Source organism: Ruditapes philippinarum, unplaced genomic scaffold (genome assembly GCF_026571515.1).
Source record: "Ruditapes philippinarum isolate M1 unplaced genomic scaffold, ASM2657151v2 ctg5353_1_1_1_1, whole genome shotgun sequence".
In the NCBI taxonomy this organism is placed as follows: domain Eukaryota; kingdom Metazoa; phylum Mollusca; class Bivalvia; order Venerida; family Veneridae; genus Ruditapes; species Ruditapes philippinarum.
In genome coordinates this window covers 32-14,084 of record NW_026866787.1, presented here as the reverse complement: position 1 = coordinate 14,084, position 14,053 = coordinate 32, and the positions used below count along the sequence as shown (strand labels likewise).

The 14,053-nt window shown below is 33.4% G+C and overlaps 1 protein-coding gene across 1 annotated transcript; it reads left to right on the top strand.

Moving 5' to 3' along the window:
* Window positions 1–3,194: 3,194 nt before the first annotated feature.
* LOC132733732 (AH receptor-interacting protein-like) lies at window positions 3,195–13,019 on the top strand. Its single transcript, XM_060720408.1, has 6 exons — window positions 3,195–3,322; window positions 7,599–7,778; window positions 8,822–9,005; window positions 9,264–9,450; window positions 10,868–11,010; window positions 12,266–13,019. The coding sequence occupies exons 1-6, from the start codon at window positions 3,224–3,226 to the stop codon at window positions 12,478–12,480; spliced, it is 1,008 nt and encodes a 335-aa protein (XP_060576391.1). The 5' UTR covers window positions 3,195–3,223; the 3' UTR covers window positions 12,481–13,019.
* Window positions 13,020–14,053: the final 1,034 nt, after the last annotated feature.

The following is a 14,053-nucleotide window of genomic DNA, read 5'->3' as shown; positions in this document are numbered from 1 at the left end:
ATCCATGCTGTTCGCTATCAGTTTCTCTACTTGTAATAGGGTTTGTAAGCGAAGAAGCGCAAACCCATTATGTTGGTTTTGTTGTGACACGGCTCAAATGTTATCCTGAGCTCCGTAAATGTGGGTTTTTCTAGGCTAATCCTGTGGTACAATTTTTTTTTACCAAAAATAGCTTCACGGGCACTGCCGTTCACAATAGATTCGTCAACCTGTTCCCCTAATTTGCAAAGTTTAAACTTTTACTCATGGATTAGCTGAGAAAACCCAAAATATTCTAAATTCTGTAGTAAGTTTAAGTTTATCTTACGGGGTAAAAAAAGGAAGAAAAATATCCTAGCATGTATCCATCATTCTATGAAGTATATAGTCATACTGTAAAATGGTATGTGTCGTCCAAATGATTTACTTCTTTTTTTTAGGTACATAGAATTTTATTTTTATAGACAAGACTAAAAGTAAATTTGATTGACATATTCATTTAGATAGAAAAAATAAAAAGTGTATATTTTGTTGTTGTACATGTATGGTTAAAGTTGCTTCCATTAATTTTGTAATCTAGTATTGGTGATAATATATGAGTTGCGTCATGACAAAACCAACATAATGGGTTTGCGACCAGCATGGATCCAGACCAGCCTGCGCATCCGCGCAGTCTGATCAGGATCCATGCTGTTCGCTTACAAACCCTATAACATGTAGAGAAAGTGATAGCTAACAGCATGGATCCTGATCAGACTGCGTGGAGGCGCAGGCTAGTCTGGATCCATGCTGGTTGCAAACCCATTATGTTGGTTTTGTCATGGCGCGGCTCATTTATATATATCTGCATGTGTTGCCGATGTTTATTCATTCTATTTTTGTCACAGGTACTTTTTTTTGTTATTGAATAATTGTTACATTGTATCATATAAGTAAATTTGTGATTATTATTTTTGCATACATTACTGTAAATCATTGTAGAAATTTCAGTATCATGCATATTTTAAATAGAAATAAATAAAATACCATCATATGACGACAGGGTTAGTTATTATTTTCATCTTGTTAAAGCAGCACGCCTCCAGATTCATGCTTATTTTCATGAAAAATTTGAAAATGTGTTTAAGTGAATAATATCGTCAAGAAACCAATAGGGAGCAATTTACACATTATCTATGGCACTTTAAACCCATATAAATTACCAAACATATTTAAAAATTGCTTAAATAACCCCTACTGCGTTAGTAACGCACTAGAAACATAGTTACAAATACTGAAAAATCATTCATTAATTGCACAAAACATGTAAATAATTACTTGAATCTGAAATATTTTTACTTTTCCTAAAATCTAAGTACATTTTTCTCAAGTTTGATTTTATCGAAATATTTTGGCTCATATGGAGGCATGTAGCTTTAAAGGGTGAAAAGGATTTGATTACTGGATTAAACATTGCTCTATATATATCTAAAGATAAAGTTGATTATAAGCTGAAGAAAATGGAATGAACCTTATATCACTCTCCTGGTTAATATCCTGGGTCTCTGTATATATACTATGTAAGGCCAGTTAGGCAAAACTTACAGGGGAAGGCGCTTGGTCACGACAGGTTTAGACCCTAGGGTCACTGTATGTAAATCATGTACAGACTGTTCAGCAAAACTTAAAGCAGGAGGCGCTTGGTCGCAAGGGTAGACCTGAAGCCCTGTATGTTTTTGATCGAATCACACCACTATCAAGGTGGTTTCAGTCCAAACATGATTTCACTAAAAAAGAGAATTTTAACTGTTCCAATAGTTAATTTTTCTATCATTGTGTGACAAATAAAATTGACTTGTCTTAATTCCGTATCTTTTTGACATAATCAGATATTTACAATATGTGTAGGCAATGTGAATCTTGGGTTATCCATTTGAATTGGTTTATAATTCCTCAATAATTACAAAAATATATAATGTCCCCTCAAACGGATAAGAATCAATTAAGATAAGTTTAAGAGAATCGGTACTCCTGTAATGTCTGCTATATCATAGTTACTGGACAGTCATCGGTAGAGAGATTGAACAATGCAGCCATTCGGTTTCTAAATCTATTTACTAATATTACTACAGAGAGGTGAATTTAGGTGGGGCTTATCAGCTAGTGGCTAATACTAGCTGACCTAGCCAGTCAATATATTACAACTTGGGTGTAAGAAAATACAGTATAAACCTTAAGACCACCTCAGAATAAAAACAACCCCATTATTAAGACCTCTTTAGAAGAACAGACTTTTTTTCTTATGGAATTGATCAACAATAATAAGACTTAGGCCTATTATTAACTTGCTCATCCAATTTTAGGACCACCAGTTTCAGTCCCAGTTCTTTGTTATATTCTTTATTTGTCTCTTAAGATCATTGTTATAGTCTTTATTTGTCTCTTCAGATCATTCATGATAATGTCAAAACCTACTAAGACCACAAGTTTTGTTGCGATGTAAAACCCAACAAAAAAAGTATTCAATGAAGCAAGGCAAAATAATCAATTTCCAAGTGGTTTATTGTTTTTTCTTGCACATTTATTTTGTTAAGAATTTAATTCATATTTGATAAGTGAATTGTGTACATCATTTAGTATTGAAACTGGACCAATGACAATTTTATCTTGAAAATTAAATTTCTTCAAATCATAACCTGCTCTTATCAGATATTAAATATTATAACATCTTTTTTAGCATTTGAAGGTTATAATACATATTGATGGAACATCTTCATACAAAATGAGCAAAATAAGACTTTGATTATGTTACCTTTAATATCCACAAATAAGACCGACACCCAGTTAAGACCACATTGGTTCAGTCCTGTAAGTGGTCTTAACAGAGGGTTTTACTGTACTGCGTTTCTAGTACTTGAATAAATTGTTCTTTAGAAAACCTTTGCTTTAAGTAAAGGCTTTAATATTGTGAATAGTTTTGGATCTTCTCTCAATGTTTGAATAATGTTGTGAAATAATCAATTTAAAGTTTTCATGCCATGCATCAGTATTTATTGTGACAATTTTCAAGAGCAGGCTGTGTGACACTGTTGTCGATTTTAGATTATGCCAGTTGAATACTACATTCAAAAAGACTAAAAATATTGCAAATAACACCTTTTCATAATACAAGGCGATTCTGATTTCACACTCAAACTGTGTGATGACTAGCAGACGATGTACGCATTATTCGTCAATATTTATACATTACCTAATGTAAACAAACATGGCGGACTACGTTGTCGCATTAGCAAATCTTGGGATTCAAAAGAAGATTCTGCACGGTGGAAAAGGAGATGCACCTGATTATGAAGATGGAACAAAGGTATTTATGCTATTTTCTCATCTGCAAAAGTTTTGAGCGTTTTAAGAAACTAAATATGAAAATAATTCCAGAAAAAAAAATAAAGTGTAGGGGAACATGGATGATACCAGTGGCAGTTCAAATTATGCAAATTATGGCACATTAACGGTTGACTTCATTTTCAATTTATCCGGGTTTAATCTTCGATAATGTATAGCCAAAAACAGCAATGACATTCTTATATTAAGAGTAATATGAAATTAGGTGCTACCTATGGCGCGGAAAGCTCTTATGAATTATGATTTTAGCATAACATATTTAGTGTACTTGTAAACCAGATCTTTTTTGAATAAACAAAACGTATAAATTGGTGGTGTTCAACCTATCACCGGAAACGCTCGGCCTATTCCGAAAAACTCCGGACCTCTGCGCATGCGTCGGCGTTTGGAAAATCCCGTCCGCCATTTTTGTTAATCTCTAATCACAGTTGTTGTTTTTACGTTATTTTTAATGTGCTAATTTATCAAAAAGGATATGTTTGAATAACTTTTTATATTTATAGTCGTTACTATAATTCTTATCAATGAAATGCAGGTTTATTTTCTGATTTTGTACATCATTCTTTCACCGGAAGTGTTACTAAGCATGCGTCTGCAATAGTCTGAATTATGTAGACGCTCATTAAAAGCGTTCAAAAGGATTTCAAAATGGCGGCGCCCAGTTAACTAAGGATTTTTTCGCAGCCCATTAGGTATAGGATATATATTTTTTTGAAATTTTCATATAGTTTGAATTTGATTTCCTTTAAACTGATACGCGTCATACATGTTATCTAAGAGCGCTACAGCCCTCGCGGGGCCTCCGGCCCCGCTCGGACTTTCCGCGTATAAACCTAGCGTAACACACATTGTCATTATGTCTAGGTCACAATATCGACGGCTTTGACAATAATTTTCTTGAACGCCTAGACAAAGATACTGTGACAGCAACGTCAAAATAAAAGCGACATAAAGTTATGGAAGCCAGAACTAGTGAACGCCGAGCAATTTTAAATCTGAAACCTTGCGTGGTCATGAATGAAACTGTTGCCGGTCCATTATTTATCAAATTGATGTTAAAGAAAGCAGTCAAGTGGGGGTGGGGGGGGGGGTTGCTGTCCTATGGCGTCAGTGCGAATTGTGAGTGAATCTGACAGTTAGCCTTTGGGCGCCAGGCGATAAAGGTTAAGCATGTCATGATATTCTTTTAAAAATCAGTCAGTGGTCAATATGCCAGCAAAGAAGGCAGTTGATAGAGACAAGATGAAGGCCAAGAAAATACTAACATATATCAGGGCTTGAGCTAGGTCAAAATTTTAGGGAGAAGTGACTTCTCCCTCCAGCTGATTTAGGGAGAAGTGAGGAGACTTTAGGGAGAAGTTGGGAGACATGTAAGGCGTCATCATCTGGAGAATTATAAGCTAGGAAACTTTACAAACCAGAAAAGAAATCAGAAACCCTTCACACTTTAATTTTGTATAAATTTATCAGCGTGTTAACTTAACGGAGTTCAATGTACTAATAAAATATTAGATACAAATCTTCACATATCGTTAATTTCAACAGATTAGTGCTCCAAAAGGTTTTTAACAATCAAGTTTTCGATCATATTCACACCTTTAAGACATTGGGCATTGTTTATCTTTACTCGTCAAAACACTTCAACAATTATCAACAATTATGTACATGCAGGTGTCTTTAATCATGCAATCGGCGAAAATTGATTGAATCTGTCGCCATTTTGTGTAATTGTCAACAAATAGACGCAGTATGTTAGTGTGTCGCTGATTGGTCAATGCAAACTGTCGCAGAAATAACGCGCGTTCTGAATCGTCAATCGTATGAATACATAATGAGAATGATCTACATAGTGAACTCTTGCCTTGCGGCGTGTATTACAGTCTACACGAAAAACTTTAAAAAGCACAGGACATTCGGGCCAGTAAAATATCAAATCTTACTGGACCTGGTGATTTTTAGCCGGACCAAATACATAGATAGGTAAAAAATTGATGGAAACAGGAAAACACTTTATCATGCTTCCCTTGATAATTTTGAAAGAAGCATAATATGTCTTGTATTCTGCCAGGGCCATATGTTGACAGCTTTGAAAAATCTTTAAGGACCAAATGTTTAGGCAAAATTGACTAGAATTGAACATGAACAACGCAATTTGCTTTAAACAAATCACTTTCACACAAAATATTTACTTAACTCAATAATCACAAATTCATAGCTAAATATTGATTGATTGATTGATTTTCTTTAGACCGGGCAGTCAAGGATAACCTACGAAAGTGCAAGCACTTATTTCCAGTAGGGTCCTTACCTCAGCAGACACTAGAGACAGCTATGAGATACAAGGAAATCCAGTAACCAGTCCCTAGCTCTTATTGAATAGATTCCTTGGTTCTTTTACATGCCCAGTGTATAGCACTGATACATGCGAGGATTACCTGGGTTTCGTACCAGTAAACCTCTAGTTACAATAATGACCAAAATAAACAATGGTTTAATTTCCGTAACTGTACGGTGCGGTAGGGAAATCCAAGAAAAAAAATGGCGGCCTCCATTACTCAATACAAATTAGACATCTCTCGCAGTGTTTTGAACAATTAGGACAGAATTGATGGGTTTCATTTGCAAAAAAGGCAAAAAGATCAATCTTTTAGAGAACCCTGCTTCATTATTTTGATGAATTTTTCTTATAATATTTTTTCATGACAAAAGAATCTACTGGTCCGTCTGACCACCAACCTTGCAATAATCACCAGACCGATGCTAAATTTAGTGGACTGGCGTTAATTTCGAAGACTGGTATTACACTTTGTTGATGTTGACACGCGTTTTTAACTAGCGGATTAACAGTGATTGGTTGTAATTGAGAAGTAAATAAATTGTTAACAGACCTAGCGTCGTAAAAAGTATGACAGATCACTAAAAAATCGGGCGACTTCAAAATCGCTTTGGAGTTTGTTTTAGGCGAAGTCCCTGATCCGAAGGCGACTTCTTCGCCTAAGTCGCCCCCTAGCTCAAGCCCTGATATATGTAATGCAACAATTTTAGTTTGCCTTTTCCTTAATAATAATTCGCGTAGACATTCTTGCTTAACCGTAAAGTATACATTATGTTTAATCCAAAGGAATTCACAGATACATTTTTAGGCAACTACAAAAGACTTGCCATAATTACAACAAAGTCAAGCCGTGTGATCATCATATGACAAAACGATGACCCCCCCAGTGCCTGTACATGAATCTTCCGGGTAACGGGCGATACTTGTTCGCCAACTGGTGTCTATTCCAGATGGGGCCCGGGCCCGGGTGCCTTTTAAGTTGGATGGTGATTTTGTGTCAATAACAATCGTCTGATCAAAAAAACATTGCCCAGCCGCGATCCCTGCCAGATGACTTTTTGAATTTTCGATTTGTCAGATTGTGTTTGCGGCCGGATGAACACTAGCCTTTATTACGATTTTTTTAGAAATAGGCGCCGCCAATCAGCTGTTTGTCATTTGTGACTTAGGCATAAACTATAATTATCAGATTTACAGTTTTGAAGTAAATTATGGTTTTAATCCTATTTGTCAGGTCATCATAATGATGTTCCCTTTATATTCGAAATATACACTATCCATCCATTCATCCAACCATCCATTCATCCAACAATCCATCCCTGGATAACCACAGCAGGAAATGATATTAGGGGGGTGTCAGTCCCAGGCTTTGGCTTGCCGGGCTATAGAGTAATAGACTTTATGTGTTTATTTAAAAGAAAATTTAAAAAATGAATTAAAAATATATAAATTTCTTAACCTATCAGTGAAATTTTCAGTGACATTTCTAGTTGGGCGCCACTTTTTTCAATGTAACTCAATGATAATAGGCGGGCAGGGTATTCCGACTAAGAAACAATTTTTTTTTAACCGACTTCCCTGTTCATATAGGCTTTGCCAAATTTCATATTAGGATATGCCTTTTTCTGAATGTCACCGCATGTGGGCTAACAATATTATTTGGTAGCTGATTCCAAAGAATAATTAAATGCCTTAATGCATAATATTTCATGCACAAGCTATCTATTTTTAAAGCTTTCCTACATATAGAAATATAAAAAGTCCCTGGCAGAATTCGAACATACTCATGCTACTGTGGTGAGGGGCAAGTATTTTGACGTCAACAATCTTTAACCTCTTGGCCACTGATACCCCTGTCTTTTCTTTTTGATACAGAATATCATAATGTATACATTAATTTCAGCTATACTTTCACTACAAAACATGTAAATGTGATGAGGAGCATACAGTGATAGATGACAGTCATAATTATGATAAACCAATGGAACTTATCTTGGGCAAGAAGTTCAAATTTGAAGTTTGGGAGGCATGTCTGAAATCAATGAGGCTCCAGGAAGTTTCTGAATTTGTAGTTAAAGACAAGGTAATTAACTCTATTGTGTATGCATCAGGGGTGGCAAAATCAATTGTCCGTATTGCCCAAGTTGTCCTACAGCCTGTACAAATACATGTTGTAAATGGAAATTTTCAAGAATTTTCTATATAAATATCAGACATACGGACTAGTTAAGAAATGCTTGAGATAAAAATGGACAAGTTAGTCAAAGTCAGATTTTACCAGCCCTGTTAGCATGATACCAATGATCTTGTGAAAATCCTAGTAATGCAGTTGTTGAGTCATCAGGTTTAGAGTATGATGATATTTTTAGAAACAATTAGAATAACCAAAGGAGGTAAAACTAAAAATTACAAAATTTCCAGCAATTTTTGGTACAAATATTTTATTCCTTATGAAAGTGCTCACAAAAATGTATGGAAAGTAATATTTGACTTTGATTTTTATCTCATCATTTTTTCTGAGTCTACACATACACTCAAATGCTCAGATGTGACCATCCTATGATAAGTTGTTATGTTGAATATTTTCATCTTTCTGTAGGTCTGATTTTTTTTATCCAAATGTGAGTCAGTCATTTATATTTGAAAGTTTGTTTGATTGTCTTAATAAAAATAACAGCAGTTGTTTCAGTCCTATTGTAATCTTTAGAACTTTGAAAATAATTGTTGCTAAGATGAATTAAAAATCTTTACATACTAATAGATAAAAAAATGAGCATTAAGTATCAGATAGTTTACTTCAGTGAATCATAATTTTCTCAATTAATTTACACTCTATTGAGTGAAATTTGAGCCGTGTCATGACAAAACCAACATAATGGCTTTGCGACCAGCATGGATCCAGACCAGCCTGCGCATACGCCCAGTCTGATCAGGATCCATACTGTTCGCTTACCAACTCTTTTACAAGTAGAGAAACTGAAAGCGAACAGCATGGATCCTGATCAGACTGCGCGGATGCGCAGGCTGGTCTGGATCCATGCTGGTCGCAAAGCCATTATGTTGGTTTTGTCGTGACACAGCTCATTTGTAGTTTTATATTCATAAAGTTCATTTATATTCATATAGCTAGTAGAGCAGTATCCGTTAGTAGCAAAGCAATTACGAGAGATATTTGGTAAAAACGGCAAGAAAAAACACGATGAGGAGAAGAGCCATTGCTGTGGCATGATGGCAATGTCGGAACAAGGACTGGGACATAAAGATCTTGACGAGCTTGTTAAAAATCCACAGCCATTATCATTTACAATAGGTTTGTTGATTTATACAGAATTTTTTATTTTAGTTGGATTGTTTAGGAAGCTCTGCACCTATAGAAACACTAAATCCATTAATGGAACCAACCAGTAAGCAGTGAATATGAAGTTACTTGCTCAAACAACGGCATATCCCAGAGTCAGCCTGACTTAACACACAACTTAATAAATTAATACTTCATTCACAGATCAGCTTTGAACTTGTATGACTTTCGTTATGAATACAGGCTTGATAGGTTTTTATTTGGTTTCAGATCTGATAAAGATTGAGAAAGCTGGATCGTATGAGAAAGAGTCATGGACATTGACAGATGAGGAGAAACAAAATAAAGTACCAAAGTTAAAGGAGGAAGGGAATGAGCTTTATAAACAGAAAAAATACTCAGAGGCTGCTGATAAATATGGAATGGCAATAGGACTGCTGGAACAATTGGCAATGAAGTAAGTTTAACCATTCACTATGTGTACTGTTGGAGTGCTAAAGTCTATGATAAATACACTTTCTGCCAGGCTGGTTTGACCAGGCTCACAATTGTTGGAAGCTACTTGTTATTATACATTGTTGAGTCCAATACAGAATTCTATTGGACAAGTACATAGCTGTCAAAGCTGTATTGGACAAGGCAGAAGCTGAGTCTAATATAGGTTTTGCAGCTGTGTGTCAGTCCATTAGAATCAGTATTGTTCTCAACAATGAATGATGACCTCTTAATTTGACACCATCATTTTTTGACATGTTGACAGAACTTTGTCACTTAAATTACAATAAGGATTTGAAATGGATTTTGGTCTTCAAAAATGAAAACAAGAATAGATGGGGTGCAATATGGATTTTGATATAACCTTTTGGACTCTGGAAATAAGGCTATATATGGTGTGATATGGATTTGATATGGAATTTTTGGACACTTGAAAAAACAAGGCTAAATTGATTAAATTGGATCCAATAAAGATTTCTATTGGGATATCACACGGTCCAAATGCTGAAAGTGTATTGGTTGTATTTATGAGGTGTGAAATTATAATTGGTTATTTAACATTGAACTTTATAATATTGGAATATACTTGTACAAGTACATGTGCATATGTAGAGATACCATACACATATTGGACAAGCAGCCAGTCTAATATGATTTCTCAGGTTAAGTACAAGGTTAGCAATATCCCATACAATGTTAAGTAATCTTTTATTCTATATCTGAATTACATTTAGGAAACACAGTGTAACTCAGTCAGAAATTTTTTCCAGATATGCTTTCATAGTTGCTTGAGATTTCATGGAAAAGGGTTATAAATGTATCTATTCAAGTGTTTAATATAGGATAATTATAGTGGATACTACAGTGTCCAATATGAGAATATATCACACACCCGTGCCGATTTTTGCGACTCCAAAAAAATGGTATTGCACGACCGTGCATATATTTTGACATGAGGTCATTAGCGTTATACATACATAGCGTAAAGACTCACTAAATGTTAGCGTTATACACTATGCGCGACGATGAAAAATGACCCTTTTTTTTTCACTTTTAACTGTCTTTATTTTGGGTATGTGATAAATAGACTCGCATAATATAATTTTATTCAACTATGCAATAGATTCAGTATTGAACTTACACTCATTCAATATCCTCTATATATTGGACTGTCCTATAGCGCAATGTACAAGTTTAAGCACATACTGTATAATCATAAAAAAGATATGGCTTCTTTTGAAATGTTCACTAACTTTAACTTGATCTTAATATCTTTTTTTTTTTACTTGATCATTAAAGATCTTAGTGATAATAAGTATTTGAAAATTAATTATGATTATATGCATGTTTATATATACTTTGTATATATCCTTTTACAGGGAGAAACCAAACGATCCTGACTGGCACGCAATAGAAGACAAGAAAATTCCATTATTATTAAATTTTTCCCAATGTAAACTGTTGTTAAATGAGTACTATCCAGTGATAGAACATACCAGTACAGTTCTGAAGAGGGATCCTGGTAAGTGTCCGTAGATGAAACAGGCATAAATTATATCGCCATCTATGTCATAACAATGAATATGTGCTTAACACCCACTGAATATGGATGTTGTCTCATTGAAGCTTTTTTTCATAGGAACACTAAATTTGAGGGAAAATAACATATTTTTGCAAATGGGGTAGAGGAAAATTAATGTAAACTAAATTTTAGGAGGAAATTTGAAGAATTTTGAACAATCCCTATCATAGAATTGTAAACAAGACCAGCTTATTGTGATGTCATAAATGTAAATATAGTGGCGGTGTGGCCGAGTGGTTAACACGTCAGACTAGTAATCTAAGGATTGCTGACCGCGTGGGTTCAAACCCTGTCAAGGGGCAAGCCATTGTATCTTTGAGCAAGAAACTTTACATTCATTGCTTAGTACTGGTTGGTTCCAGGAAAGAATTGAGAGTGTTTCAATAAGTTTATAGCTTCCAACACAGTCAAACTAAAATAAATTTGTATAAACTAAATGTAAATTATATTTCTGTTAGTACATTGTTTTGCTTTCTCATAAAATTCTTATATAATTCATCAGTTGTTCATCAGTATGATTCTCAATATGAAAAAAAATAATACAGACTGCCCATTTTAGGTTTAAACCTTAAGTATTCCAGGCTTAAACCTGCTCATGCTATAGGTATTATGAAATAACATTTTAGTTTATACAAATTTATTTTAGTTCTATAAGCTTATTGAAACACTCTCAAATCTGTTTCTGGAACCAACCAGTACTTAGCAATGGATGTAAAGTTTCTTGCTCAAGGAAATAACATTGAGAAAAAATTCTTGTTTTTTTTTCAGTTTCTTTTTCTGTCAAATATTTGACACAGGTTCATATATTTCTACTTGTAAATTATTTTTGGCTTTTAATATTAGAATGAAATGATACAGTTAAGTAAGAGAATTACTACTGCAAAATAGTTTTGAAAAAAAGTTTATGATAACATATTACCAAATGATAATAGAATAATAATAAATATGCAGAATGATAATAAATATGCAGGTATTTACCCCCAAATATTATTGAGTACGTCTGAGAGGAAATATATTAAAGAAACAAACATATTTTGTTCCAATTTTCAAATACTAATTGGAACAATGAAAAACCCACAACAATATTGTACTCTTTAGCTCATACTAAATTACTTGGTTGAAAACATTATATATTATATTTGAAAACGGTCAAAATGTTAAAAATGAATTGAAAGTTTTCATTTTCTATTCACAGACAATGTTAAAGCTTTATTCAGACGAGGTAAAGCCCATATTGGTGCCTGGAACCCGGAGGAGGCTAAACTGGATTTTAAAAGAGTTGTAGAACTTGATCCTTCATTAACTAACACAGTGAAAAAAGAACTTAAGATTTTAGATGATATGCAGAAAGAAAAAGATATTCGGGATAAAGAGAAATTAAAAGGAATGTTTGCAGAGGGTTCATCTTGATGTTGGAATAAAAAGTTATTTATCTATTTATTTATAATTAGTTAATTGTTAAAGTGGCTTGCCTACGGGTTCATATTAATCTGAAAATTTACTATTTTTACCAATTCATGAAAACTTTGAAAGTGTATTTAATCGTAAAATACTGTGAAGTGAACAAAGAAAATAATTTACACATTGCAAACGGCAATTACAAACCACATAAATCATCAAATAAAGATTAAAATATGCAAAAATAACTCTTACCGCATTAGTCACGCAGTAGAAATAAAGTAATAAATACTGCAAAATTTCTTTCTGTATAAGAGGGCTGCAGTGATTTTCAGACTTAAAAATACAGCTAAAAAAACAGTGAAACATGCATCTGAAACAATGATTATGATTGTATTGCAAAATATTTTAAGACTTAGTGACATTTTTGTTAAATTTTCATGTTAGATTTCATTGTTGAATTAAGCAGTTGTTTGAAATGTTCAGAATATTTCATATTTTACTGTATGATCAGCAATTTTCAGTCGTATTTTTACATTTATTACATAATTTAACAGACTTAATTAAATGGAGTTTACAATTCCATCTCTCCAGTTTTGTTTTTATTAGCTTTTTTTTTGCTGTTAAGACTAAACCATGCTCCAGGTCTTTTGTAGACTTCAATCTCCATTTTAAACTTAAAATAATGAACATAAAATGTTAAGATAGGTTTTTCAGCAAAAGATAGATTTTTTCATAAAGATTGGTTTTTCAGCAAAAGAAAGGATTTTCAGCAAAGGATAGGTTTTTCAGCAAAAGATGTTTTTTTTTCAGCAAAAGATATCTTTTTCAGCAAAAGATGTTTTTCAGCAATAATATTTTTCGTTATTTGGCAAGAAAGATAACACATGAAAAAGATTCTACTAGTTAAGATCCCCTAGTTGTTATTCATAAATTTTATTTCATAAATTTAGGTAAATTTAAAATTTGCTTTTATGAGAAACATGTTGTTGTTGCTGTAAACATATTTGTATAGACGAATGCTACATAATTGATATTTCTAGAATCTCATTACTGTTGTGCATATGAATTTAGAGCTTTGTTGAATCCCAGATATTATTTACTAAAGGACTATGTTTATACTGAGTTCTGACAAATAAATAAAACACCCTTATTTTTCAAATCTTAACTTATACACCGTGATTTGTATAATGGACTTGTCCTTTTTAATGTGAAGGATTTGGGTCTTAAAGGCATGTTATGTCTTAGAAATTCATATCCTTTTCATTCTTAAAAAATGTGAAACACATGTTTAATAACGTTTTATTTATGGATTTAGAGCATTTAAGATGTTTAACAGTTAAAGAAAGTAGCAGAATATGCATTAATACATAGTGGAGGTAGCAAAATGTAAACAAAGTAGTATTTTGGCTTCCATTCAGTTAAATTATACCAATTGTCAACAGAGCATAAGCATTAAAAGATACAGGGTATGAGTAAAAATTACCAAATATGATCATTTCAAGTCAATTTATATTTATAATAGTAGATTTGATCATTATTTTTGGATACCCATTGCAGTTTTCATGTATATGGTGCTAATTAT

Coding starts and splice junctions, on each gene's coding strand:
- LOC132733732 (XM_060720408.1), top strand. CDS start 3,224: ATGGCGGACTACGTTGTCGCATTAGCAAATCTTGGGATTCAAAAGAAG. Junction 9,006..9,263: donor GCCATTATCATTTACAATAG/GTTTGTTGATTT, acceptor ATTTGGTTTCAG/ATCTGATAAAGATTGAGAAA. Junction 11,011..12,265: donor AGTTCTGAAGAGGGATCCTG/GTAAGTGTCCGT, acceptor TTCTATTCACAG/ACAATGTTAAAGCTTTATTC.